General features: G+C 50.1%; 1 protein-coding gene across 1 annotated transcript; it reads left to right on the top strand.

Moving 5' to 3' along the window:
* Positions 1-10,598: 10,598 nt before the first annotated feature.
* On the top strand, positions 10,599-25,067 carry Mlycd (malonyl-CoA decarboxylase). The gene is made up of 5 exons (XM_059263936.1): positions 10,599-11,157; positions 18,104-18,216; positions 19,047-19,203; positions 21,810-21,959; positions 23,972-25,067. Exons 1-5 carry the CDS (start codon positions 10,633-10,635, stop codon positions 24,503-24,505), a joined length of 1,479 nt encoding a protein of 492 aa, XP_059119919.1. The 5' UTR covers positions 10,599-10,632; the 3' UTR covers positions 24,506-25,067.
* Positions 25,068-26,365: the final 1,298 nt, after the last annotated feature.

Genomic DNA, 26,365 nt, shown 5'->3' with positions numbered 1-26,365 from the left:
CATAGACACACAGCACACACACACACACACAGACATACACACACAGAGACACAGACACACACAGCACACACACACACACACACACACACACACACACACACACACACACACACACACTGAGGGGCTCCTGGACCAAGTTCAGCCATTACATATGTTATCTCATTTCTATCGTTGTGTTGATTATCTTCAATTTTCAGCTTACTACTGCCAGATCCAAAGGAAACTCTGTTTCCCCAAATTCCAAACAGCAGTCCAAATATCCAGAAATGGGCTCAACCTGGACTATGGAGGATTGCCTGCTGTTAGATAAAAGTCAGCCTTCCTCAGGAACTCGTGAAGCTGCTTCCCCTCTACCAAAAGGAGCTATTTCTCTTATCACCGACAAAAGGGACAAATGCCTACCACTGGTGCCTATTGGCATACCAAAGTACCCCCTGGCCTCCAGGCTCCTTCAGTATCACATGTACCTGTTACACTTTCCAAAGTCCATGCCAGCACCCTAGCCTGAAAGAACACAGCTCAATTCCTGGCTTCCTCAGGAGTGCCAAGCCTGGCTATGGACATAAACAAACCAAAAATTAGCAACCAGCAGGAGGGTGTGATGGACCATGTGCAAAATAATCCCCCCAAGGCGCTTGGAGACAAAGATCTTGGTGATGTAGTCACACACTGTACTTGCACATTGTCCCAACTCCTCAGGATGTGAGCAAAACCAGGCAGCCTCCTACCCTACCCTAAACTCCCTCCAGCCCATGGGCTTCCCTCCCCGCAACTACTCATTCTCCTAATAACCCTGTTATTTCAGCTATGCCTGCTCTCTCTCTGTCTCTGTGTGTGTGTGTGTGTGTCTCTCTCTGTGTGTCTCTCTCTCTGTGTATCTCTCTGTGTGTGTGTGTCTCTCTCTCTCTCTGTGTCTCTCTCTGTGTGTCTCTCTCTCTCTGTGTGTCTCTCTCTCTGTGTCTCTCTCTCTGTCTCTCTCTCTCTCTGTCTCTCTCTGTGTCTCTCTCTCTGTCTCTCTCTCTCTGTCTCTCTCTCTGTCTCTCTCTCTGTATCTCTCTCTGTCTCTGGTCTCTCTCTCTCTCTCTCTCTTCCTCCCTCTCTCTCATCTACAATAAAACCTTAACCATACCATAGAGCAGTCATGTCATCAGTTTATATCAGTTTATACAGATACAACCTAGAAGCGCCTGGGAAGAGACCCTCACGGTTCTATATATGTGGCTGGCCTTGTGGGCAAGTTCGAGAGCGGTGAGCTTGTTGTTAATTGATGTGGGAAGACCCAGGCAACTGTGGGTGGCACCATTCCCTAGGCACGGAGTTCTGAAAAACTGAACTAAGCTGAGCATAAGCAAGCGAGCATGCATACATGTATGTACTTCTTTCTGCTCTTGTCCATGGATGTGATGTGACCAGCTGCTTCAAGGTCCTGCTGCCATGACTTTGCCATGGTGATGAACTGTAACTAGAACTGTGAGCTAAAATAAACCCTCAGTTTCTCTCCTAGTTGATTTTTGTCAGTGTATTTCATCACAGCAACAGAAATGAAACTCAAACAATTCTTAGACTGCGTATTCTAGGTACTAAGACAAGGATGGCTACTCTGTTTTCTAATGGGCTTGAGTAGAAAAAAATCCAGGTCTCAGCTCGGCACTCTATGTCCCGACTGAATCTGACCCAATGATGTGGTTTGAATCTGAAACACCCTCCAAAAGGTTAGAAGGTTGGAGGCTTGGCTGCCAGATGATGAACTTTGGGGCACGATCGGGCCTTCAGGGCTCTGGCCTCATCAGTATTTGAACCCCCTAATGTGCTCTACAAGGGGTTTGCCGCCCCGTATTCCTGAGATATGCAACCTTCACGGTGGAGTCCTCTCTCCAGGCCACAGTCTTCCCCAGAGTGGCATCTTCAACTCCCTGCTCAGAACATCCTTTTCTAGGCAGTGTTTTCTTTTCACGGGACAATACCCCCATCTACTGGAGCTTGTGGATTTTGCTACAAATTTGTATTAAGTAAAAATCTAACATGGGCTCTTAGGCACTCAGATACGTAAAAATATGCCAGAATGGTGTTAGGGTTTTTTGTTTGTTTGTTTGTTTAACAGATGTATGTGTCCCATGAGATCTGCTAAATGTTGTTTAGCGCTATCCAAACACTGCTGCCATCTTCATGAGACCATCTGTGGCCACTTGCAAAGGATCCTCACAACTGGGTTTATTGACCATTGACACTTCCTCATAGAAGGAGTGGGCAGGGGTGTCATGGGACCCTCACCTGAGTATCCAGACATTCCTCCCAACCAGTTTTATGTGATTCTGCCACAATTGCACATGGCTTTGGGGTCTCAAGGAGGGCCTAGAATATTATACAAGCTGGGAAAGACTGAAGGATGGGGGCCTCTCTACACAGCCATGGGCGACTCTTCATCCATGGTGAGTGAAGACCTTCCAGTGTGGCTGCTTTAAGGCTACCTACACTCCTGCCTGTAACCCCCACCCACTGTGTGTACTAAACCTAATAAATTCATTGGCTACCCCAGGTGAACTTTGGTGGAATCAAACTGTGGTTTGTCAGTGGGACCTGGGGAAAGTGTATCTGATTCCTAGTCTCCCCCAGGGTGGATATTCTCACAACAATAGGACAATTAACACACACATTTCCTTAACGTCAGTCACCAAATGCCACAAAGGATGACCAATAATGCCATCTTCCCTGATCACTCTCCACCTTACATATACGGCGCTCATACATTGCTCTCGCTTGAACCCAGAGCTCACTGAGACAGCTGGTTAGCTAGCCTGCGTGCTCTAGGGGTCCCATCTCTGCATTATAAGTGCTGAAATTACAAGGGGCGATCATACTCACCCAGCATTTGTGTGAGCCGTGGGGGTCAGAACTGTGGTCCTCAGGCTCACACAGTAAGAACCTCATCCTCTCCGCCAGCTCCTCAGGATCAGGAACAGTTTCTTCTTCTCTGTAGCCTGTGAGATAGGAATTCACACCATCCTCTTCTCCTGAAAAAGGTGGCCAGGGCCAGGCATGGTAGCACACACCCAGCTCTCAGGAGGCAGAGGCTGGTAGATCTCTGGGTTCAAGGCCAGCCTGGTCTACAGAACTAGTTCCAGGACAGCCAGGGCTACACAGGAAAACCTGGTCTCAAAAAAAAGAAACAATAGAAAAAGAAGGTGACCAGACCTATTCAAGGTCACTGAGGCCACTTGCAGCCGGCACTGTGCACACCCAAGACTGTCTGGTGATGTCCCTGTTACAGAGTGCCAGCATGCCTGCTCGTACCACCCTCTGCACAAGTGGCTGTTCCAGCCAAGCTCCTTCATCTTCACTTTCCTGTTTCCTGTTAGTCAAGGAAGACCCTGGGAGAGTTTTTTTAAAAAACTGAGCTGGAAATGGGTGTCCCTGCTCAGCTCCACATCTGTGCTTGCCTGGGCCGCCCATGTCATGGGGTGTCTTAGGTCTCCTCCAAGGCATCATGAGCCCATGCAGCAGATCAGATATTTGTTTATTAAAACATTAGCTGTGTTCATTAGCAATTTTGACAGATATTACAAAAAGTACAACCTCCACGGGGTTGTACCACTTCAGATCCTACCAGCAGGGAGAAGGAGTTTGTTCTCACCCCCCCCACCCCCGTCTCTTAAGTGCAGACAATTGCCCACTTTTTCATTTTGCTTTATTTCCATAGTGCTGAAGTCAAACCCCTCTCCCATGCTGGGCGAACACTCTACCCACCGAGCTACAGCCCCAGCCTGGCTTCTCAATCATTACAACCAAATACATAAAATGGACAGCCCACCCGAGTGTTCATTTGCATTTTCTTATTATGGGTCAAGTTAAGCAGTTTTAGTATTTTTTAAATTGTATCACTTTGCCTGTGCAGATGTTGAATGTACATGTATGTGTGAACCATGGCACACATGTGGAGGTCAGAGGACAACTTGCCCTCTTGCCAGCCCCAGTTCTCACACTTGTAAGCAGCACTCTTACTTCTTCTGAGGATGATCCGGCCATCTCCTTTCCCCATTTCCTATGTTCGGAGTCTTTTTCCCTTGGGCTTTATCACTCTCCACGTCCTAGGGAAATCAATTCAAGCTATGTCATGGGTGCTGAAAATTGTGCTTTAACAATAAAGTTTTGTTTAAACATGCTGTAGTATATACCTACTGGTTTTTTGATGGAGACAGCATTTCTCTGTGTAGCCCTGGCTGTCCTGGAACTCGCTCTGTAGACCACACTGGCCTCAGACTCAGAGATCTGCCTGCTTCTGCCTCCTGAGTGCTGGGATTAAAGGCGTGCACCACCACTGCCTGGCTTGTTACATTCTTTTTTTTTTAATATTTATTGATTCTCTGTGGATCACATCATGCATCCCGATCCCACTTACCTCCCCATCCCCTCACTTCTGCCCTCTGCCCATGCAACCTCCCCGCCCCCAAAACAAAACCAAATTTAAAAGAAAAACCAAATCAAACAAGCAAAAAAGGAGAAGAATCTCGTCCTGGAGGCTGTAGTGCGGCCTGTTGAGTCACACAGTGTACCCTTTAGTCCATTCATCTTTACTTGCACGTGTTCAATGCTATGACTTATTGGTCTGGTTTGAGGCCTCTGGTCTCTGCTACATTGTAGATAATGGGCTCTCACTGGGGCTCCTCTTGGATATCCTGCTGTTGCCCTGTGTCGCAGAGATCCTGCAGTTTCGGATCTGTAGATTCAGCCCCTTTATATGTTCCCTTTATGTGATGCAGTGGGTGGTGGAGTGGGCTCTCTTCGACCTGGTGCTGGGCCTTTGTAGCTGGGTTGGTCAGCCTGCCAGCTTTCCCTCATCATTACCCAGCCTCGGCTAGCTTGCCCAGTGCAGCCTGCAGCAAGAGGCGAGGCCAGTCTCCTGTTCTTAGGTCCTCAGATCCGTCTCACACACTCTCATACCACCAGGGCCAATTCTGCCTGTTTTGCCCAGGCAAGGTGCAGGACCATCTCTCCTGATTGCTGTAGGGGGGAATATGATGTGAAGAGGGGGCAGGGGTGTCAACTTTCCTCCCCTCATGCCCCCAGGGTTGGGTCACCTGACAACAGGGTCAGCTCTAGTGTGCTGTCCAGGGTGGGTGCAGGGCCTGCTCTCCTGTGTGCTGCAGCTGATGAGGGGCAGGGCTAGTTCTCTCTCTCTTGACCCCAGGGTCAGCTCTCACCTGCTGCAAGTGGCAATGGGTGAGTAGGGGAGGGCATCGTTCTCACACAAGCCACCACATGGCAGATGAAGGGGGTGGGATTGGTTCTCCTGCTCTCAAGACCTCAGGGCTGGCTCTAGCATGCTGTCCAGGTGAGTTGCACACCTGTGGTGAGGGATGGAGCCATCTTTTCCAAGTGTAGTGTGTGTGGTGGTGGGGACAGCTCTCCCTGAGAGACTGGACCAGCTCTCCTGCTGTAGTATCCAGCCAGAGGCAGGGCCATCTATATCAGGGTCAGTGAAGGGCAAGGCTGACAGAGAGCAGCCTCAGATTTCCCCATGTGTGGTTCCTATGACCCCTGTATTAACACCAGCCATGGACATCATCACAGACCCAAACATGGCCCCAGTGGCAGCACAGGCCACCCAGATCAGTCTGGCCCTGGTGGCAGCATGTATCAGCCACCTCCAATCCTGCAGGATTGTGTGTGTGTCACTTGGAGACAGTGCTCTGTTTTTATTTCATTTTAAACCACTGAAAGCTTCATGCGTCTGAGTTTTAGTGTGTACAGTCCGAGTTTGGCACTCAACTGTGTCCCTTCTCCCAGGAGACACAGTTATTTCCCCCCAGTAATGTGCAAGGCTTCTGTAACCATGAACCCAAGGCAAGAGAAGTCAATGACTGGAGGACAAGCCAGTATAAGAAAATGATGTCATTGCAAAGCTGGAAAACCAAAGAGACAGGCTAGCACTAGCAGAGACCATCTTGCCTCAGGGTTCCTGGTTCAAAGTCTACATATGAGAGTGGGGGGAGGCTGTGGGGGGAGGGTTTGAAGGGGAGGCTGGCGGGGGCGGGGAGGGGGGGAGTGGCTGCTTTTCTGACACACTGATTGCTGTCTCTGTAAATCTTGGATGTTCTGTGTTCTATGAATGGAAGAAATCGACTGGTGAGAAAAGTCTTATGACATACATCTTTTTAGTTCCTCTTCTGCCAGAAACAGTTGATTCTGCAGTTATTAAGATTCAAAAGGCGGGAGGCTGGAGAGATGGCTCAGTGTAGTTGCTAGGGAGCCTGCACGGGATTGACCTAGGTCTTCCACATATATGTTACAGTTGTGTATCTTGGTCTTCATATGGGACTCCTAACAGTGGGAGCAAGGGTTGTCCCTGATCCTGTTGCTTTGGGGACCTATTCCTCCTACTGGGTTGCCTCATCCAGCCTTAATAGAGGTGCCTAGTCTCACTGCAACTTGATATACCATGGCTGGTTGATAACCACAGGAGGTCTACCCTTTTCTGAAGAAAAACAGAGGAGTGAAAATAATTCTTTTATCATTTATTAATAAACAAATCCCATGCACAAATATTAAAGGAAAAGGAAAACCTGAGAGGGATCCAAGTTACGGCGAGAGCATCCCTCGGCTGGTCGATTCCTGACATCCAAAAGCCCAAAAGCGGCCCTGCAATCTTCAGGCCCTCCTCATCCCTCCCCTGGGGGCCACTCTCTCCTCTCCTGGGTCCTCCAAGGCTTATTTGCTGATCCATTTCGCCCAGCTGAATGGAAACTCTGCCTCTTTTCAATTAACCAATGGGCCAATGACATAAATAAAATTTCTGTAACAGAGGAGTGGGCAGGGAGGGACTGGGAGAAGAGGAGGGAGGAGAAACTGTGGTCGGGATGTAAAAACAAACCAACCAAACAAATAAATACAAAAATAAATAACTAAAAAAGCCCTTGCTGCTTTTGTAGAGGACCCGAGTACAATCACCTGTAGCTCTAGCTCTACCTTCTTCTGGCCTCTGGGGTCACTTCAGCAAAGCCAGCCAGCTTCTTTAAGGTTTTTCTCATAACATATCCATTACACACTAAATACCCCACACTGCTGGGCCTCTTTCTGGGCCTTCAATTATGCCTTACAGCTGTTCGCTCACAGTTTTAATTACTGTACTGTCACCATTTTGTTTTGTTCCTGTACTGGAGATTGAACCCCCAGAGCCCCACACACTCTGGGCAGGTGCTTTACCACCGAGCTACATCCCCCACCTTCTTTTCGTCTATTATTTTGAGACAGGGTCTTACTAAATTGCCCAGACTGGTCTTGACCTCATTCTGTAGCCCAAGCTGGACTTGAACCAATGATCCTCTTGCCTCAGCCACTCAAATAGCTTGGATCATAGGCTTGCACCACCAGATCTGGCTAGATCCATCAGTCTGTTGAATATCCTCTCCCAGCATCTTCCTGAATGCATCATCACTGATACCCAGCTGGGGAATAAGGAAAATATTCCCCTATGGCCTCTAGGAAGAAAACTCTAGAAGCCTCACTTCCAAGAGTAGAATAAAGAAAGATCTTTAGAGTCACAGGACAAGGGTCAAATGTAGGCTTTGCCTCTCACTCACACATTTGCCTTCATAAGTCAGCTGACCCCATCAGGTCTCCACTTTATCTGCTGGCTGATGTAACGGACATGGGAACTAAAGCATGAACTGTCCTGACGGTGGATATGGTGTCTGTTACATCCCAACTCTTGGTGTTTCCCTTAGCACCACAGCACAAAAACAAGCCTCACAATGCAAAAAAAGTGCTTTTTTCAGCACAGAAAGCCCAGAATAGAAGAAGCACAGGCTGGAGGGAGGCGGCCCTGTGTTCAAGTCCTCCTAACACACCCACCCCAGGCTCAGAGCAGCCTAGGGATTCTGACTGCCATCTGCCAGCTGGACTTTCATTCATGAAAATCCTTCCCTGTGTCTCTCTGGGCTTCAGTTCCACCTTCATCACATGGGAATAACAGTTGTCACTGTATAACAGTTATTGTGACCTTAAATGTGCAAGAACTGTGGAAGGCACGCATCTAGAACATGCTAAAGTGACGGAGTGGTTCGTGATTTTAAGTATAGAAAGTGCTCGACTGCTTTGTACATCTGCCTCTTCAGATCTGCTCAAGGGGGGCATAAGTTACAACTATTGTGACTACAGAAAAGAAGGGCCCACCCTCTAGCACCCCACAGATCTTTTAGGGGTCCTGTCCCCATGAGACCCAGAGATCCTTCTGTATCCACCTCCTCGGGTCTAAGCCTCATCTTTGGAGCTCACTTGTCCACCCCATCCTCCCATCCTAGATTCATTCCCCTCCCTGTTTTAAAGTCTTTTTCAAAACTGCTAGTGCGGGGCAGCTACCTAACATTCCCCCCAGTTCCCCAGAGTTTTCTTGAGTAAGAGCAGCAGGAAATATTAGATAGAAGAATTTAGAGTGTAGAGATAAACAGATAGAAAACACAGGATAACCTCGAGAGGGCCTAGAACCTATTCCAATGGGCCCTGACTGTCTCTGCCCTAAAGTATTTATAGAAATGCCAAGGGGTGGCGCAAAAGACCTCCCCCCAGCACAGCCAAGTGCAGACCATCTCAGACACCTGCACTCTGGCCCGTGGTCCAATCATCCTCTCTATGCGGACCTGCTGGGTAAAGCCACTAGGAACCTGGAAATGGGCTCCCACATGATAGTCAAATTTTCTATGCTTAGGAGGCATCATGATGCAAGGAGAGACAGAAGATGGGCAGGACACAGGGGGAGCATAGAAGCCAGCTCTGTGTGTTAGAAACAGCAGGTGTTAATAAATGGACAAGGGGAAAAAAAACACACTCAGCAGGTGGAGCAGATGGTGGGCTCCAGGGAGCGAGCGTGGGTGCAAAGAAGGGCAGCGGTGAGACAGGACAGGAGCCACAGGAGCAGGAGACCAGAAAGAACTAGAAATCAGTGGCATTTAGATACTGCAGTGGAGCTCAGGGCAGCAGTTATGTGTCATGTGTTTGAGCTAGAAGAATAGATTGGACAGCTCTCTTTGTTCCTATTCCATAACCAGTGTCTGCCCCTGACTTTAAATGTCATCTCCTCTGATAAGCCTTTCCTGGCTGTCCTATCCACGATGGCAAACTCTTTCAAAACAGCATCTCCTAGTGTGCACAGGCCAGCCTGAGGTGCTGCAAGACTGAAGGAAGATGCAGACAGATGAAGAACTGGAGAGCATAGTTTATTGGCAGACTTATTAAAAAATGTATTAGTCTTGGGAGACAGCAAAACCAACTGGATCCCACCATACGGGTCAGAAAGAGAGTCATGTATATGGGTTAGGATGAAGTGACTTCACCCTGGCTGGGATGTACGTGGATCATCTTAAGTTCTTATCAAAGTACCAGGCACAGGTTAGAGCCTGGCTCTGGTTATAAGGCCCCATGCATCATTCATTCTCAGGATTTGGTCTACCTATAGTGTGAGGTGAAACTATACACTGAAAATGGACTGTGGTTTCTCTAGGATAGTCGTGTCAGTCTGGATTCAAGATGGCTGTGGTCATATCAAGCTGAATCCATACAGAGCCTACTCCAGCATTCTGATTCTTTTCTTGTAGTTATTTTAACATGTCTCTTCCTCAGGACTGTAAACTGAATGAGAACAAGGGCAGGACCATTTTAAATGCAAGCCTAATGTGGGACCTAGCCCACACCAGGCAGATGAGAACCAGTCTGTTAAATGAATGAACAAATAAAAATGAATGAATGAGGCCCAGCAAGGAGGCTGGTAGGGAAGATTCCCAGGATCTCCATTTGCAGTGTGGCCAGCTCTCCAGGGTGCAGTAGGAGGCATGGGCTGGGTCTCTGGCAGTCCTCTCTGGGTGGGACCCCAGGAGAGGGCCTAGGCAGAGTCAAACAAAATGTCTTGCCAGAAAATTACACTTCGTGTACACACGAGTGGGGGTGCACGAATGCACACATGCACACAGAGGACGCCTTGGGTGTTGGGCGCTAGCTGCCTGGTTTGGCTTGGAGATAGGGTCTTTGGCAGGCCTGGATTCACCCACCATGTAAGCTGAACTGGCAGGTCAGCCACCCAGCCCCAGGGATCCTCCTGTATCCATCTCCCCAACGCTGGGGTTACAAACGTTTTCCCATGGATTCTAGACATGAACTCAAGTCCTCCAATGCTTTATCACCTGAGCTATCCCCAGCCTTAGGAATCCTCGTTTAGCATGCAAATGCAAATTCCTCAGCTCCTTGACCACGCTGGATCCGAACTGTAGCCTAGGAACCAGCGTGCACAGCGCGGTCCCTGGAGGAGCTGAAATGGCAAGCACACAGATTAAAAGAAGCGCGTGCGTAGTCGGTAGGGAAAGAGGCAAGGGGCTGAGAGGGTGACTCTCAGGACAAGTGTCAGGATGCAGGCCAAGGAGGCGAGTCAGGTGCCTGGAGAGTACTCCCCCCGGGACCTTTAGCTGCACTTGGCCTCCAGCCTGAGGGAACTCTTTCGCCCCTCCCTACAGCTCTGCCTCCCGATTGGCCGATGCCCCGTCCGTCGTCCCGCCTTGACCAATAGGACCGGCGAGGCACCGGAAGCCGGAACAGGAAGTGAGGCAGGGTCCCGCTGCGTCTCCCGTTAGCAGCTGTTGTAAGGCTATCATGAGAGGCCTTGGGCCAACCCTGAGGGCTCGGCGCCTGCTGCCACCCCGGTACCCGCCGCGGCCGCCGGGGCCTCGGGTGCCTCGGCTGTGCAGCGGGCTCACGGCCGGCGCCATGGACGAGCTGCTGCGGCGAGCCGTGCCACCCACGCCGGCCTACGAGCTGCGCGAGAAGACGCCGGCGCCCGCCGAGGGGCAGTGCGCCGACTTCGTGAGCTTCTACGGCTCCTTGGCCGAGACGGCCCAGCGCGCCGAGCTGCTCGGCCGCCTAGCGCAGGGCTTCGGCGTGGACCACGGCCAGGTGGCCGAGCAGAGCGCCGGAGTGCTGCAGCTGCGCCAGCAGTCGCGCGAGGCGGCCGTGCTGCTGCAGGCCGAGGACCGGCTACGCTATGCGCTCGTGCCGCGCTACCGCGGCCTCTTCCACCACATCAGCAAGCTGGACGGCGGCGTGCGCTTCCTGGTGCAGCTGCGGGCCGATCTGCTGGAGGCGCAGGCCCTCAAGCTGGTGGAGGGGCCACACGTCCGGGTAAGGCCCCACCCGGGCCCCCCGCCACCACCCCGGGGCCCTGCCCCTTCCCTCCCCTGCTACCCAGGTCCATATCCAAGCCCCTGCAGCTCCACCTTGCCGCCGGCCGCAGGTACACAGTGCTTACTGCGTAGTACGTAGCGCTATACTTGGGGCGACTGTCAGGTGCGGTACTCATGGTGCTCACTCCAAAATAGCTCTGGTTTTAACTGCTCTTTACCTGAGCAAGAATGGAGCACGGCAAAGTTTGAGTGCCTACCGCGAGCGCAACATAGCCCAAACAGGTTATATGACATGCACAAAGATGGCCAGAAGTGAAGGTCACCACCTTATGAGTCTCCAAAGCCTCCAGCCTTCTTTCTGCAGTGCGACTCTGGATAGGAGATTTGACTCCTAGCTCAGCTCTAGACGCAGTGATTTAGTACTTGAACCAGTCAGCTGCTTACCCAGCGAGATCACCTAGCTTACAAATAACGGAGGTTTACATAGCTGCGACCCAACAGATTGTCTAGGGTTGCTCCCAGCCCTTTATACCATTAATATTCAATAGAGCTCAACACTGGCCTGACCCTGAGTTCATGCACAGCGATACCAACATTTCAGAAGTTCTTGGCATTCAGAGCTTCATCTACTTTTTCAAAGTCAGACAGTGGAGTGATTGTGTCCTGACTCACTTGAGAACTCTAAGACAAGCAGGACAGTTTTTTACTTCCAGTCCCTCATTTTGGGTGACATGTATCTCCTTTAAAAGTGAAGGGCATCCATGCCAGGTGTTGAGTTGCCCCAGACCTCAGAGCAAAGACATTCATTTCTGATACATTCCCCCAACATAGGCTCCTTTGCACTGCCCAGCACCATGCTCTGTGAGGGTTAACCCTGGAATTTCTTCTCAGTTTCGTTGCTTAATCTTGGGTATAGTTCAGGAATTAATATGTGTGACAACAGTGCATATGATCAGATTTTTCAAGATAGCTGGTTCATTTCCGAGGCTAAGTGTTACCCAGGGCTGTAAGCTTTCATGCCAGACCGAAAGCCCCAGATGTTCAGTGGGTATTGCAGAATCTGTCTTGGTTTCTGTGATACCCTGTTCCAAGCTCTGTCGCAGTCAGAGTGGGTGAACTTTTGTATTCCGTGCTCTGTGGCATTCAGAATGTCCCCACAACTATATGGTCAGTTCTTTGAAAACTGGAACCTTGTCTTAAACCTTCTGCATAGTGAAGTGATGGCAGAGTCCTGGAGATAGGCTCCAGGGAGGCAGATGTTAACCCATTGTTTGTTTTTGGGGTTCAGAACTAGAAAGGAAGTCAGGAAGGGCCTGAAAAACACCCAGATACAAGGCAAAAACCACAGCCCTCAGATAGCTTCTAATGCCCCATCCAATTCCAAATTCTCTGATTCTAGGAGTTCCTTTACCAGCCAGAGCTCTCGATAGCTCATCATGGCCACTGGCACTTGTAACATTGAGACTGACTTTAGGGAGGAGCTTGTATCTGGCAATCAGAAGCAAGCCACACTTAGATATCTTACATACAGGTCCCCTTGCTTTTTAGCCTTGGCTGCCCTCCATGTAAGGGAGAAAGACAGTGCCTCCTGCCGGCCAGGAGTCATGAATGAGGCTGAGAGGTATTTGTCAGCAAAGAAGGAATAGCCACAGCCTGACCTTTTCCCTTCCACATGGTGCACACTTTGGAGGTCCTGTATGTTTCTCCACCTAGATCCTAGGCTAATTGCTCTGATTAACTGTACATAGTTAAGCTGATCAATTTCTTTATCCCTCACATGGTTCTATAACATTTTATCAGTTAAGTTGTTTTGAGATTAGAGATTTTATTCCTCTCCCTAGCATTTGTCAGTCAGGATTTGGTATTGTCACCTGTCACCAGAAGAACTTGGAGTGTGAGTATGTATGTACATGCCTGAGCCAGAGGTCAACCTTGAGTGTCCTCCTCAGAAGCTGTCCACCTTAGTTTTTGAGACAGGGTCTCTCACTGAGATTTGGGACTCACCAGTTAGATTAGGTGGACTGCTTAGTAAGTCCCAGAAATATTCCTTTTTCACCTTCCCAGTGCCAGCTAACAAAGTGCACCACTGTACTGGTTTTTTATTTTATGTGTACCAGTGTTTTGCTTGCATGTATGTATGTGTACCATGTACATACAGTGTCTACAGAGGCCAGAAGAAGGCATCAGATCCCCTGGAAATGAAGTTACAGCCAGTTGTGACATGGCATGTAGATGCTGGGAACCAAACCCAGATCCTCTGCAAGGTCAGTTGGTGCTCTTAACCTTGGAGCCATCTCTCCAGCCCCACCCCAGTTTTAAAACACTAGTGTTAGGGATCAGACTCAGGAAAGCTCTTAATCGACTGAGGTATCTCCTCAGCCCTGAACAGTCCCATTTTAAAGACTGTTTAGAGCAGTTTTAGGATCACAGTAAACCTGAGTGCAAGGTTCAGACTCTCCAAGTCTCTGCACTGTACAGGCACAGCCTCTCCATTACCACCACACCCAGAGGGTTCCACTGCTAGGTGTTTGTGAACTTGGTGTGCAGATACCTGCATTCGCCAGGCCACTGGGGTGAGGACAAAACCACCAATTTGTCTCACAAGGCTTTAGAACTGACTGCAGACCCTTGGGCCTTTTTGGTTTGTTTTGTTTGTTTGTTTTTTGAGACAGGGTTTCTCTGTGTGACCCTGACTGTCCTGTAATTTGCTCTGTAGATCAGGCTGGCCCTGAACTCAAGAGATCCACCTGGCTCTGCCTCCCGAGTGCTGAGATTAAAGGCATGTGCCGTCACCACTGAACTCCCAGAGCTTTCTTAAATGCAGTGTTTTCTTAGGAAGTGTCCCAGTTTGCTTTCCTCTTCTGTGTCAACATTCTGACCAAAGCAACTTGAGGAGAAAAGTGTTTATTTGGCTTACAGGTTACAGTCCATCATGGAGGGATGCCAAGGCAGGAACCTGGAGCTGATAACTGAAGCAGAGACTGTGGAGAGATGCTGCTTACTGGCTTGCTCAGCCACCTTTACTATGCTGCCCAAGCCCAACCTGCCCAGAGGGCAGCACCACCCACAGCAGGCTGGGTGCTCCCATGTCAATTATCAATCCAGAAAATGCCCCCCACGGGCAGTCTGATGGAGGCAGCCCCTCAGTGGACTTTCCCTCTTCCAAAGTGTATCAGGTTGACAACTAGGACAAGAATGTGCTCACACTGAGTGTCCCCAACATTAGAACTACTGATTGACAGGTTTGTTGCTTGCCTGGCCCATGTGACCTTTGTATTTTCGGGACAGTTGGTTATAGACAGAAAGCTACCCTGAGCTTGCTCCCAAGGTCTCCCATCATGTGGGTTCAGGTCTCTGTGTGTTGAGTCCTGGCTGACGCTGTCATGTTAGAATAAGTGGCAAATGGCAGCCCCCAGTGCAGATTCTGTGATTTTCCCAGGGCAGAGTAGAAGAAGCTCTGAGTGAGGAGATGAGCCTGTCTTGTTACCTGTCTTGCTATGGGTGGTGGGTGTGGTCTAGATGATTGCAGCTCAATTCCTATGGAATTCTTGGGCTATCCACTGAGGTGAGCTGTTAGCTGATAGTAAGAAGCCAAGCTGGGCTACATAAGCCCGTTTCCAAAAGAACCAGAATGTTAGCCCATAGGAAAGAGAACATGAATGGATTATTCAGTGTGGGGAGTAATATAAAATCCTGAAAGCAGTGTTGCCATGCCAGGAAAAGTTCCCTTTGGTTACAAGTTAAACAGTGTTGTTTAAAAAAAAAAAAAAAAAAAAAAAACCAGCTGCTGAGTCCAAAGGCTCTTTGCTGTGCGTGGCTTGATGGTCTTTCTGGAGATGGACACCGAGGGCTTGGGCTTAAAGAGGCACCTGTTCAGATCTGAGCCAGTTGGGCTTGGCCTCCTGTGTTCAGTTTTGTCTCTAATATGCCCTTAGGTGACCTGGGAGCCATTTGAGAGGTAATACTCAATGTCAGCCAGGCAGGGCTCCCTAGCAGGAGCTGAGTCCTCACCAGAGGACAGTGACTAGCGTCTGGTCCAGCCCTGTGTGGTGGCCCCTGCCTCAGGCTGTGTCTGTGGGTGTATGGGAGGGTGCCAGGGAAGTTCCCACTGGGTGACGTGGGCAGGCTTTTGGTTTCTCCACACAGTTGCAGCAGCCCATGTGGTTATCAATTACATTTCTTATAGGTAAAAATGCAGTGAAGGGGGACTGCCCCCAGGTTGGGGAAGGATAGTTAGTACTGTTTAGCAGTTGGCAGGCACCAGACCAAAATTGGCAGTTACAGCCCTAAAGGATTTTGGACAGGCAGTTTGGGCCAGGATTCATAGTCAGGTAGGAGAGAGTGACCCTTGCCAGCATGAGAAGCAGAAGGAGACCGCCCGCCTTCCCCTCACAGCCACCATGCTTGGTGCTGCTGGACAGCCTCCTGCCTGCTAGGCTATGGAGTACCTCCTAAGCGCTCTAGCAAATTCCGTGTTCTAAGAAGTTCTGTGTTAATTTCGTGCTTTTCTGTGTTAGACCAAAGTTTAGTTTTGATACAGACAGAGATCCCAGAATATCAAGTGCTCCACCCCACCCCTTTGGCCCTTGAGTTGGAACTGCACTCTTTCTGGCCCCACCCTTTTTCCCTGACAATAGCTCTGCCTCCCTCCCAGCTCTGGGTTCTGCACAAGGCAAATCAACTTTTCCTCACAATCCCCAAAGAGGTTACTAGAAAGCCAAGCATCTCTGAAGAGAGACCAGAGAGCTTTCCGCTGAGAAAATAGCAGCCTCCACAGCACTGGGGCTAAGTGCCCCAAGCAGGCACGGGGAAGGCTGGCAGCCTGCTGGGGTTCTTGGGGCTCTCAGGCGCCTCAGCTTTTGCTGTGCCTCATAACTGCTGTGCTAATGAGCAGAAAGCACAGGAGACTGTTGTGTGTGACCTGGTGACCCGGCCCGCTATGGTCACTTCCCACCGGAACAGCTGTTACAGCACCAGACAGTGATTCTTCTCACCTTTAGCCTACATTCCTTGCTCTTGTGTCCAGCATCACATGTCGCAGCTGTCAGCAGCCCAAAATAGAAGAGGCTTCCAGAGGAGAGGCGTCATCAGTGGAGCCAGGGTTCCTGGCCTTTTCCTGCCGTGTGTGTGTCAAAATGTAGCCCATCACATCTGCACAGCCAGCCTGTGCTAGCCCCACAGCGAGGGGCACAGAAGCAGATCCACAAGCTCTAGAGACTGTTTTTCCTAGGGATAGAGTTAGTTTTTCCTAGGGATAAGAGTTAGTGATACCTAGCTTACTCTTTAAAAATGGAGAGGATCTCAGGACCATGAAGACGAATCATAGTCAGTGCAGAGTATACAGAAGCTTCTTTGTTTTGGAGACAGGGTCTCACTGTGTAGACCAGGCTGGCCTCAAAATCATAGAGATCAACTTGCCTCTACCCCTGAGTGCTAGTGTGGACCACCACTCTACCTAGCTTTTTTTTTTTTTTTTTTTTTTAATCATTATGTATGTGTTGTGAGCAAAATTCATTTGCCATCAGAGGGCAGCCGTGGGTATTGGCCCTTGTCTGCCAGCTTGTTTGAGACAGATCTCTTGTTCACTGCTACGAGTGCTACAGGCCTACGTCGTCCAAGTATCCCCTTGACTGTACCTCCCATCTCTCCTTAGGAGTGTTGTGACTGCAGGCACACAGGCCATGTGTCCAGCTTCATCCTCATACTTTTGAGTGGGAGGCGCTTTACCCATTGATCTATCGTCAGCCAGAGCATGAGGTTTCATAAAAGCTGTCCTGTGTTGCCGGCCTGCAGCTGCCCGTCAGCATCGTCAACACTTTCCCTTTCTTCTTGGGTATTAGTGTGTGGGTGAATGCTCTGACTGAGGTGGACTTTGCCCTGTAGAGCCTTCAGCGAGTAAAGAAAATGAGGTTGGGAGCATAAGGTAAGGGCCTGCATAGCTTCCAGCCGGCCACTTTTCCAGTCTTGCATTCCCTCCAGAACAGGTCCATTGAGTTCTCCTCGTGCACCCTGCAAGCGGTCACTTCCAGCGCTCTCACTCTCCCATGGCCTGAAGCTGTGTGCAGCCCTGACATTCAAACACTTTTTTCACACCTTGGTCCTGGGTCTGTCCTCCCCACCCTGTAAAGCCACACACGACAAAACTGCCTCCTCTGTGCCCTGGTACTTAACTACATGAATGGCAGAGTCATATTTATGTAAAGACTTCTTTAGAACCACCACCTACCCCTTACCTGCAGCTTATGCCCAGGTCACCCAAATTGGAGACCTTTAATCTTTTATTGAGAATTAAGGCGCATTGTAAAGTTTTTATAGCTGTGATAAAACTAATCTCCATAGGTACAGATCACACATGTAGTGAACCTTACAGGGTATGTGGAAAGTCACCTCAGTGCACCTACCTAGATGCCCTGGGATGTTTACCGTTCTATCAGTTGGAATCCATCTGTGAGTAATAGACCCAGAGTCACAGAGGTCTGTATAGCAGAGAAGTTGATCATTTGGGTCAAAGTCTGGAGTGAAGAAGCCCCAGGCTGAACCTGCTCTTTGGTGTCCTGGATTGGAGGCATACTGTTCTGCTCTGAAAAACCACCACAGTTACCTCCTGGCCCAGTGTGGCTGCTCTAAAATTATCTGTCCCAGCAACTACCATCTCACCATGGAAAAGACAAAAGAAAAAGGTCAGCAAAAGCCATGTCCCTGATGTCATTTAAGGCTCCCAAAGCCATTATAAGACTCCTCTGTTTACAACTCATTGGCCAGAAGTTAGGCCCACGGTCACTGCCATGTGCAGTACAAACTTGATTCTGCAGCCATGAGCCAGCTGAAAGCGTTGGTATGGACTCCAAGACATCAGGATATGGAAGTGTATGTCTGTGAGTGGGTGGATAGGCTCCTGGATGGGCACCTGCTCCTCTGAGGCTGCCTTCCTCTCTCCTGCCCAGGAAATGAATGGAGTACTAAAAAGCATGCTGTCCGAGTGGTTCTCCTCTGGCTTCCTGAGCCTGGAGCGGGTCACCTGGCACTCACCCTGTGAGGTGCTTCAGAAGATCAGTGAGTGAGTATGGCAGCCATGGCCTGCATGGGTTTTATTTCACCTGATGCATGAACACATCGTATGTGTGGGTGCTGGGCTATTACCACAGAGAGGGTGGAGATTGGGGTGCACCCCATAAAGACCCTAACCAGTCTGTTAGTTACCCAAGGTTATTTAAAGCAAATGGCCCGATCACCAAAGCTGTAGGGACTAGTTGAACAATTGTTGGCCTGAGAGGTCAGAATGGTGCTATTTCATCCAGTTGTTAAAATACACTGTCAGCATAATCACATGCTCAGGGCACAGTGCAGTACATGGCCTGCTGTCCTGCCCACACTCCATGCTGGCCTGTATAATCGAGGGCTGGAAAGCATCCCAGGATGTAAACCTTGGTAATGTCTACTATTCCCCACGCTGGAAGCAGGAACATGTGGGATGAGGCTGGAGAGAGGTGTAACCACCAATGTTTGCAGCATGGACATCTGCTTCCAATCTGCTGGGACCCAAAGCAAAGATAAAGTGTTCAGCAGCAAGAAATTCCAGTAGGTTTGCATGAAACTGCTGCATAAGTGCACCTGAGAGCCCCACAAAGTACTCTGAAAACTAGTGTTCAATGGGGCATCAGAACCTGTTATCCCAGTACTTGGAAGGCTGGAGCAGGAGGATCATCAAAAGTTCAAGGTCAGCCTGGGTTATAGTATCAGACTAGCTAGGACTATAAAGCAAGACCCTGTCTCAGATCAGACAGACTGGTGTGAAGATGCAGAGGGGAAGTGGCTAGCAGGACTAGAACTCAGCACTTGTCGGTTTGTAGTTCTCACATCTGTCTAATCTCTGTGTTACTTGGTCAGGTGTGAGGCTGTGCACCCTGTGAAAAACTGGATGGACATGAAGCGGCGTGTGGGGCCGTACCGGAGATGTTATTTCTTCTCCCATTGCTCCACCCCTGAGGAGCCCCTGGTTGTCCTGCATGTGGCTCTGACCAGTGACATTTCCAACAACATCCAGGTACTTAGGGGTGATCCTTTCAAGACAAAATGGGCTTGTCCCTGTGGTGTGCGTGTGCTGGAACCCTTTTTTTGCTTTTGTTTTTTGAGACAGGGTTTCTCTGTGTAGTCTTGGATCTCGCTCTATAGACCAGGCTGGCCTCGAAGTCACAGAGATTGGTGTGGCTCTGCCTCCCAAGTGCTGGGATTAAAGGCATGCGCCACCACCTCGAGGCTTATGGTGGCACTCTTCTACTTCATAGGTCCCAGTGACTAAATTTCGGCCTGAAAGCTTGGCAGCAAGTGCCTGTACCTCTGATCCTTCTGGTCTGACCCCAGTGTCTTTTTGTGTTGTTTTTCAAATAGTTCTCACTATGTAGCCCTGGCTGGCCTGGAACTCGCTGTGTAGACCAGGCTAGTTTCAAACTCAGAGATCTGTTTCCCTCTGCCTCCTGAATACTATGTGACCATGCCCAGCTTCCAAGTATTTTTTAAATGTTGATTTTTAGTGTGGCTTTCTCCCTTTTTAAGAGAATCTGCTTTAAACTCTCATGGATAGTGTGACTGAGTAGGTAAATTTCCTGATTTATAGTTTTGGGCCAGGACAAGGACAAGCTCTCACCTGACTGTGGTTTTGAGTTGAGAAGATCTGAAGTCCGTTAACAGGACCCTGTGATGGAAGAGGAGTGCAGGGCAGATGTGCTAAGACATTGAGAGGCAACTTGACAGACAAGAGATGGACTTTGGTTCTGTGTGCTGCTGCAAACCGGGAGCCACTGGGGAGGTGAAGTTGTGAGGACTTGACTTGCCCCTTCCTGTGAAAGCTGGTCCTCCGCAGGCTCTGGCAGGAATGTATGGACAAGTGTGTGACACTTGGGACAGTAGATGAATGGCCACACAACAGGACCTCCAGACCATGAAGGAAGGGAGATCCCTGGGGAGAGCAGGTTTGCCCAGTGCTAGAAGATGTGGGGCGGACTCAGGTCTGGATAGACATTACAGAGGTGAATGAATGATGACACATCGTGAGATGGTCTCCCTGGCATCGGCTTCCCAGCTGGGGACTCAGGATGAGCATCAGGCAAATGGGCACATGTTCTTGATGAGCAGAGACAAAGTCCCTCAAAGTTCCCACACCTTCACGCTGGCATGGAGACCAGTTGCTGGAGCTTGTCTGGGGGCAGCTCGGCATGTGTGTTAAAGTTGAGAATGTATTCCTTCTTATCTGAAAACTCAGCTCTTGTCCAGCCTGAAAGTCCAGATGCTCATATGTGCAGCTCCTGTGTATAACTAGAAGGCAGCAGCCATGTGTAAGTGTCCTTCAGAGGGTGGCTTCAGGAACCTTTGACCTGTGTCTATTGAAATGTTGCTGTGGGTTCATGTTTTGCGTGGAAGGCCAACCTTGACTTCCTGAAGATTGGACTCCAAACTGTAGAAGAGTGTATGTGGTATGGCCTCATTTGTGACTTCGTAACACCTGTTGAATGTGTGCTCCGTGCATGTCAGTCCACAGAACACCTGGTTACTGTAGGCCTCCTTTTAGACAGTGCTGAGGCTGATGGGGCCTCATATCCGTAGTACAGGAGAAAAGGTGCTCCAGGGATCACACGCTGGTGGGCACTTGTAAACCTGTTTGTTCATCCAAGACAAGCTGTGCCTGATTCAGCACCAAGAGCATCACCTGCCATGAAGTGACCTTCAGAGTATCGGCTTAAAAACGCCGTAGTGAGCTGGACATGGTGGCGCACACCTTTAATCCCAGCACTTGGGAGGCAGAGGCAGGCCAATCTCTGTGAGTTCAAGGCCAGCCTGGTCTACAGAGCGAGTTCCAGGACATCTAGGGCTACACAGAGAAACCCTGTCTCAGGGGGAAAAAAAAAGAAAAGAAAAATTAGAAATGAAGCTGTCAGTAGTGGCACACACCTTTAATCTCAGCATGGGTAGAGGGCAAAGGTAGGCAGATCTCTGTGAGTTTGAAGATAGCCTGGTCTACAGAGTGAGTTCCAGGACAGTGAGAGCTACACAGAGAGACCTTGTATAAGACAAAAGCAAAACAGAAAAACCCACACATTTAGTAAAAAATGAGAGCCAGTAAAGTCAGCTAAGAGACTTCACAGCAGAAGTCGTTTCTTAACTTACTGTGTGGAGGCGTCTATGTGAATGTGTCTTATTTTAGGGAAAATAAGGGTGCTGGCATGAGGCTAAAGAAATGCATAGAAAATCCTCTAATGGGTACATTTTGAGAAGGAAACCTTACAGTGGGCTGCCTGGGGCCCTCTGAGGAACGCAAGTGCAAGCTAAGCAGAGGAACAGAGACGGAACTGGGCAGAGAGTTGAAAGGATCTCCACGTGTAGCCCATTGCCCTCTACATAGTCTCAGTGTGCGAAGCCGCTTATGCCAGAGGGGCCTGGAAAGACCGAAGGCGCTGCTCTTCAGCGGAGCTGGCAGGCAGTGTGAAATTGTGTCCTCCAGTGTTCCCAAAACAGGCCCTGAACCTGAGCCACCAGAACCCGGGAGTGGGGATGGGGACTGAAGTCTCCTTGGAGCTTGTCCTGTGAATAGTGACAGGGTGACTGGGTGTGAGCAGTCATGGAGCCCTGCTGAGGCTTGCTGCGGGTGTTTTCCAGAGCATCGTGAAGGAGTGCCCTCCCTCTGAAGCCGAGGAGAGGAGCAGGATCTCGGCTGCCATCTTCTACTCCATCAGCCTGACCCAGCAGGGCCTGCAGGGGGTGGAGCTCGGCACCTTCCTCATAAAGCGAGTGGTCAAGGAGCTGCAGGTAAGCCTGCTGAAGTAGGCCCCTGCTCCGTAAGTCCCTGTCGTGATGGCAGGTGAGGTCTGCCACTTCCCTGGGGACAAGGACCCAGACAGGAAGGGTTGGAGAAGAGGGAAGGAGACAGAACAGCATCGGGGCCGCTGGGCCAGGCCTGGAGCCCAAAGAGCAGGTGTCTGAAGCCTAGCATCTCACTGGCTGCGCAGCACACGTGTCACATGACACCAGCTGTCTGGGGAGACTTTGCTCTGCACTCCTGGGGGCACACATCTGGGCACACATGTTCGCATGGCCACCTATCATCACTCTCTGCTGCTCTGGTCCATATAATACGGTTGGCAGCCCTCCCCACTGTGCCAGGCCAGACACTCCCTCCCTGCAGCCCTCGGCCTTGCGAGGGAAGTTCCCCGGTTAGGCCAGGCAGCATGAAGATAAATGCATTAGCCGTGTTGGTCTGATTCCGTGTCTTTGCTGCCTGGGAGGGACACGTTACTGTCCTGAGACAAAAATGCTGTGTTTACCCTGGGCTCAGCTTTTCCGGCTGCTCCATGGGGAGCCGGGTGGCCAGGTGAGGAGAGTCTAACTCGGGGCTGCTGACAGCGTTCTGCACCAGCTGCTTCCTGCTCCCTACGTTTTTCTACCAGGCACGGTACACAGTGGCAGACTCACAGTGGTGGCCTCACCCGGCCAAGGGCAGTCAAACTGATTCCATGCTGGTTTTGCACTGGCTGACACTAGGAATTTGGTTTGATCATGTAAGGCAAGCAACCTATCACTGACCTGCAAACACAGTCCCCTGTTCCCCGTCCCCCCGTTTTAACGTTTTATTTTGAGACAAAGTACCTCCAAGTTTTCAGGCTGGTCTTAGTAGTGCCAACATGCCTGGCAGGAATCAGACTGGAGAATTGAGTGTTGGGAACCTGCTTTGTCATCATTCTACCTCCACCCCCCAGAGAGGGACAACACGTCTCCTCTCCGTTCTCTGCTGCTGCTGCTGTCATGAGTGCCGCAGGGAGAGGAGACACAGAGGACAAGGAAGACAGGGAGAGAACAGGATCCAGGATTGGGTGAGCCACCCAAGAGCTTGACCAGGAGCCACCTGTGGCCACTTCTGATACTCATTTGTGAGCCAGAAGTCCTTCTCAGTGTCCTCTCCTGAATGCTGGCAGAAGCCTGGCACCATTCTGCACCAAAGGCTCACCAGGGTTCTGGAGGCAGCACACTTGAGAGCCCTAGTGCTGGTGAGGAGAAGTAGGAACCCTCTGGCTGACCATTCAGTACTGGTCTGTTTTCTAAATGATCAGTAGGACATGTGCACAGTGTAAACTCCCATACAAGATGTAAAATAACCTCAGCTGTGCAAGAGCTGCAGAGAAAAACCAAAGGTACCATGACATGCTGGACTCCAGAGAGCTGTGTTCCCACAGCGGTGGGATTTTCCCATAGTGGGCTTACTGTGTTTATAGCCAGGGAGTGCTCATGTGTGAAGACCCTTGGTAAGAATCTATGTGTAATTTGTATGGAGGTGATTAAGCTATGCCCTGTGGTAATACATCTTTGCCTGGCCCTGCTGACCCCTCTGCCACCACTGGGTTAGAGCTGGACAGTCACACAACATGGCATCTTTATGTCAAGCAAGCATCAGGAGGAGCTGGCTCTAGGACACTTGTAGGAGAGGTGTGGTGCAGAGAGAAGGTAAAGACTACATCCCATCCTAAAGGCCAGCTCTCTGGTTGTAAGCAGGCTGCCCACTCCTGACCTCTGTGTCACCACTGTGACAATGGTGTGGTTGGAAATATGGTTATAGGCTCATCTTGAGAATGCAAGATGCCTCCAGGCCTTGACCCTCACCAGGGTCCTCATGGACAAGGCTTGAAAGAAAGTACGGTGATGCCATCAGCTGGCTTTGCTGCCTGAGGCAGCACACATAGGCTGTGTGTTGGGAGCATTCCCGTGTGTGTGCCCCCCTGACAACTGTGTGCTCTCTGCCTTCCCTCCTCTCCCTACCTGCCGTGCAGAAGGAGTTTCCTCACCTGGGGGCCTTCTCAAGTCTATCACCTATACCTGGATTCACCAAGTGGCTTCTGGGCCTCCTGAATGTGCAGGGAAAGGAGCATGGGAGGAACGAGCTATTCACAGACTCAGAGTGCAAAGAAATCTCAGAGGTCACAGGCGACCCGGTTCACGAAAGCCTCAAGGGCTTCCTGAGCAGTGGTGAGTGGGTGAAATCGGAGAAGCTGGTGCAGGCCCTGCAGGGGCCACTGATGAGGCTGTGTGCCTGGTACCTGTATGGTGAGAAGCACCGAGGTTATGCCCTCAACCCTGTGGCCAACTTCCATCTGCAGAATGGGGCTGTGATGTGGCGTATCAACTGGATGGCTGACAGCAGCCTGAAAGGCCTCACCAGCTCCTGTGGCCTCATGGTCAACTACCGCTACTACCTGGAGGAGACAGGCACCAACAGCGTCAGCTACCTGGGCTCCAAGAACATCAAAGCCTCTGAGCAGGTCCTCAGCCTGGTGGCCCAGTTCCAGAATAACAGCAAGCTCTAGCAACATCCTCCCAAAGCCTGGGCTCCTGCTCAGAACGGGAGCTGCTACGTTCTGATGGGCCAGACTGACTTACCACAGGAGCCTTTTCAGGGAAGCCACAGCTGTGCTGTGTCCCCTGACCTCAGCAGGCACTCAGGAGGCCCCACCTCAGCTGTCACTGTGCTGGCTGACTCACTGCTTGGAGAAGGTGGTGATGTGGGTACACATGCCTGGGAATATCCCTGTGCTCCTCCAGAAGCCCTTACTGCTGCCCCCCAGCCTGTGCCTTCAGGAAGCTCTGCTGCATCACCCACAGGCTGCCCAGGGCAGAGCTTGTAGAGCTGACAGTCTTGTCTTCTGTCCTCTGCAGTGAGAGGGCTAAGGTCTGTGCCGTGGCTGCTACTGCAGCTGAAGCTCAGACTGGAGGCTTTGTGACATGCACAAGGCATAGCCAGCTCCTCAAGATGCTGCTGCTTGAGGCCAGGTTTGCCTTAGAGGTTTTAAATGAGATTCCAGTTCATAATGAACTGAACAGTAAGGAACAAGTTTGTTCTGTAAACATTAAACATGATTGTTCATTGTACACCTTTCTTTGAGTGGACTTCCCTGTGTGCTTTTCTTCCAGGTTAGAGTCCTGGCAAGGCTTAGGATCAGCCCTGAAATGTCCACAGCGTATGTTCCCCAGCCATCCCATTGGGAACAGAGTGTGGATGAGGACAGAGGTGCAGGACGAGTATGTGTGGTGTATGTGTGGTTGTCTGTATCTCAGCATGTCTACGTGGCTGTGAGAAAAGGTCTGTGACACACTATGTGTCAGTGTGTGTGCTTGTGTGACTGTGTGTGTGCTTGTGTATGCTTTGGGGGGGGGGGGCGGTCTGTGAGTGTATCTGTATGCATCTACACCCGTACATGTGCATCTGTGGGCATGACACACATCAGCAGGCACAGTGCTGCAGCTCTCGGTTGGACACACATGTCCCTTTGCTGTCCCTGACTGCATCTTCTAGACCTTCCCGAATTGGCCTCCCTAGATCGACTGGATTCCATGGCCTCAGGCTCAATGTTGGCCTAGGTGGAAATGTCAACAGAAAACAGCTCTCACCTCAAAGCTTGAGAATTAAAGACCATTTATACTTGAGCCAAATGCAAGTGACCATGGCCCAAGGAACATGGCTTCAGGTTGCCCCAAAAGACAGTCCCATCATGAAAGTATTTCTGTTTGATTTTATTAATTACAGAGCTAAGTTGTAAAGCATTTGCCAAACATGTTGGCATATAGGCATATAGGGACCATATAGGCGGGTTACAGTAACGCAGGAAACCTGGTAAAGGTTGTTAAGGTGCTAATGCCATTCTTGCCTTTTGACTGATGGGAGCTAGTGATGTGTTATGAAGCATTTTAGGGCCAGCAAGTCGCTTCATGGGCATCTAATCGTGACAGCCTGAGTCCACAAGTTGTCCCCTGACCTCCACATACATGCCATGGCACATGCACAAAAGAAATAAAAATGTAATGATACTTCTTAATACATTTTAAAGGTTTTAACAGTCACAAGGTTACTAGGTCAAACCTAAGAGTTGCATTGAACATGCTTAAGGTCAGACTTTCAAAAGGAAAGGGTAGTTTGACTCTGATCTGCAACATTCCAACTTTCCACAACCAGGGAGTCCCATCCCTGCCTTGTTAAGTCTGTAACAATGTATTAAAGGCTTTTCTTGGTTTAGCTTCAGCTTACAGAAACAGGGCTGCCTGTAACACACAGAACATCAGGTGAACTGTGGGTCCCACTGCAGAGGGATCCTGGGAGCAGCTGGGATTAGGGGCTAGTGTCTGTCTTCACCCAACTAGAGGCAGGGAGTGCCTGAGACAGGGAGACCTCC

Source organism: Peromyscus eremicus, chromosome 5, assembly GCF_949786415.1.
Source record: "Peromyscus eremicus chromosome 5, PerEre_H2_v1, whole genome shotgun sequence".
NCBI classification, from domain to species: domain Eukaryota; kingdom Metazoa; phylum Chordata; class Mammalia; order Rodentia; family Cricetidae; genus Peromyscus; species Peromyscus eremicus.
The sequence above is the reverse complement of the archived record's forward strand: the minus strand, read 5'-3'. Positions and strand labels throughout refer to the sequence as shown.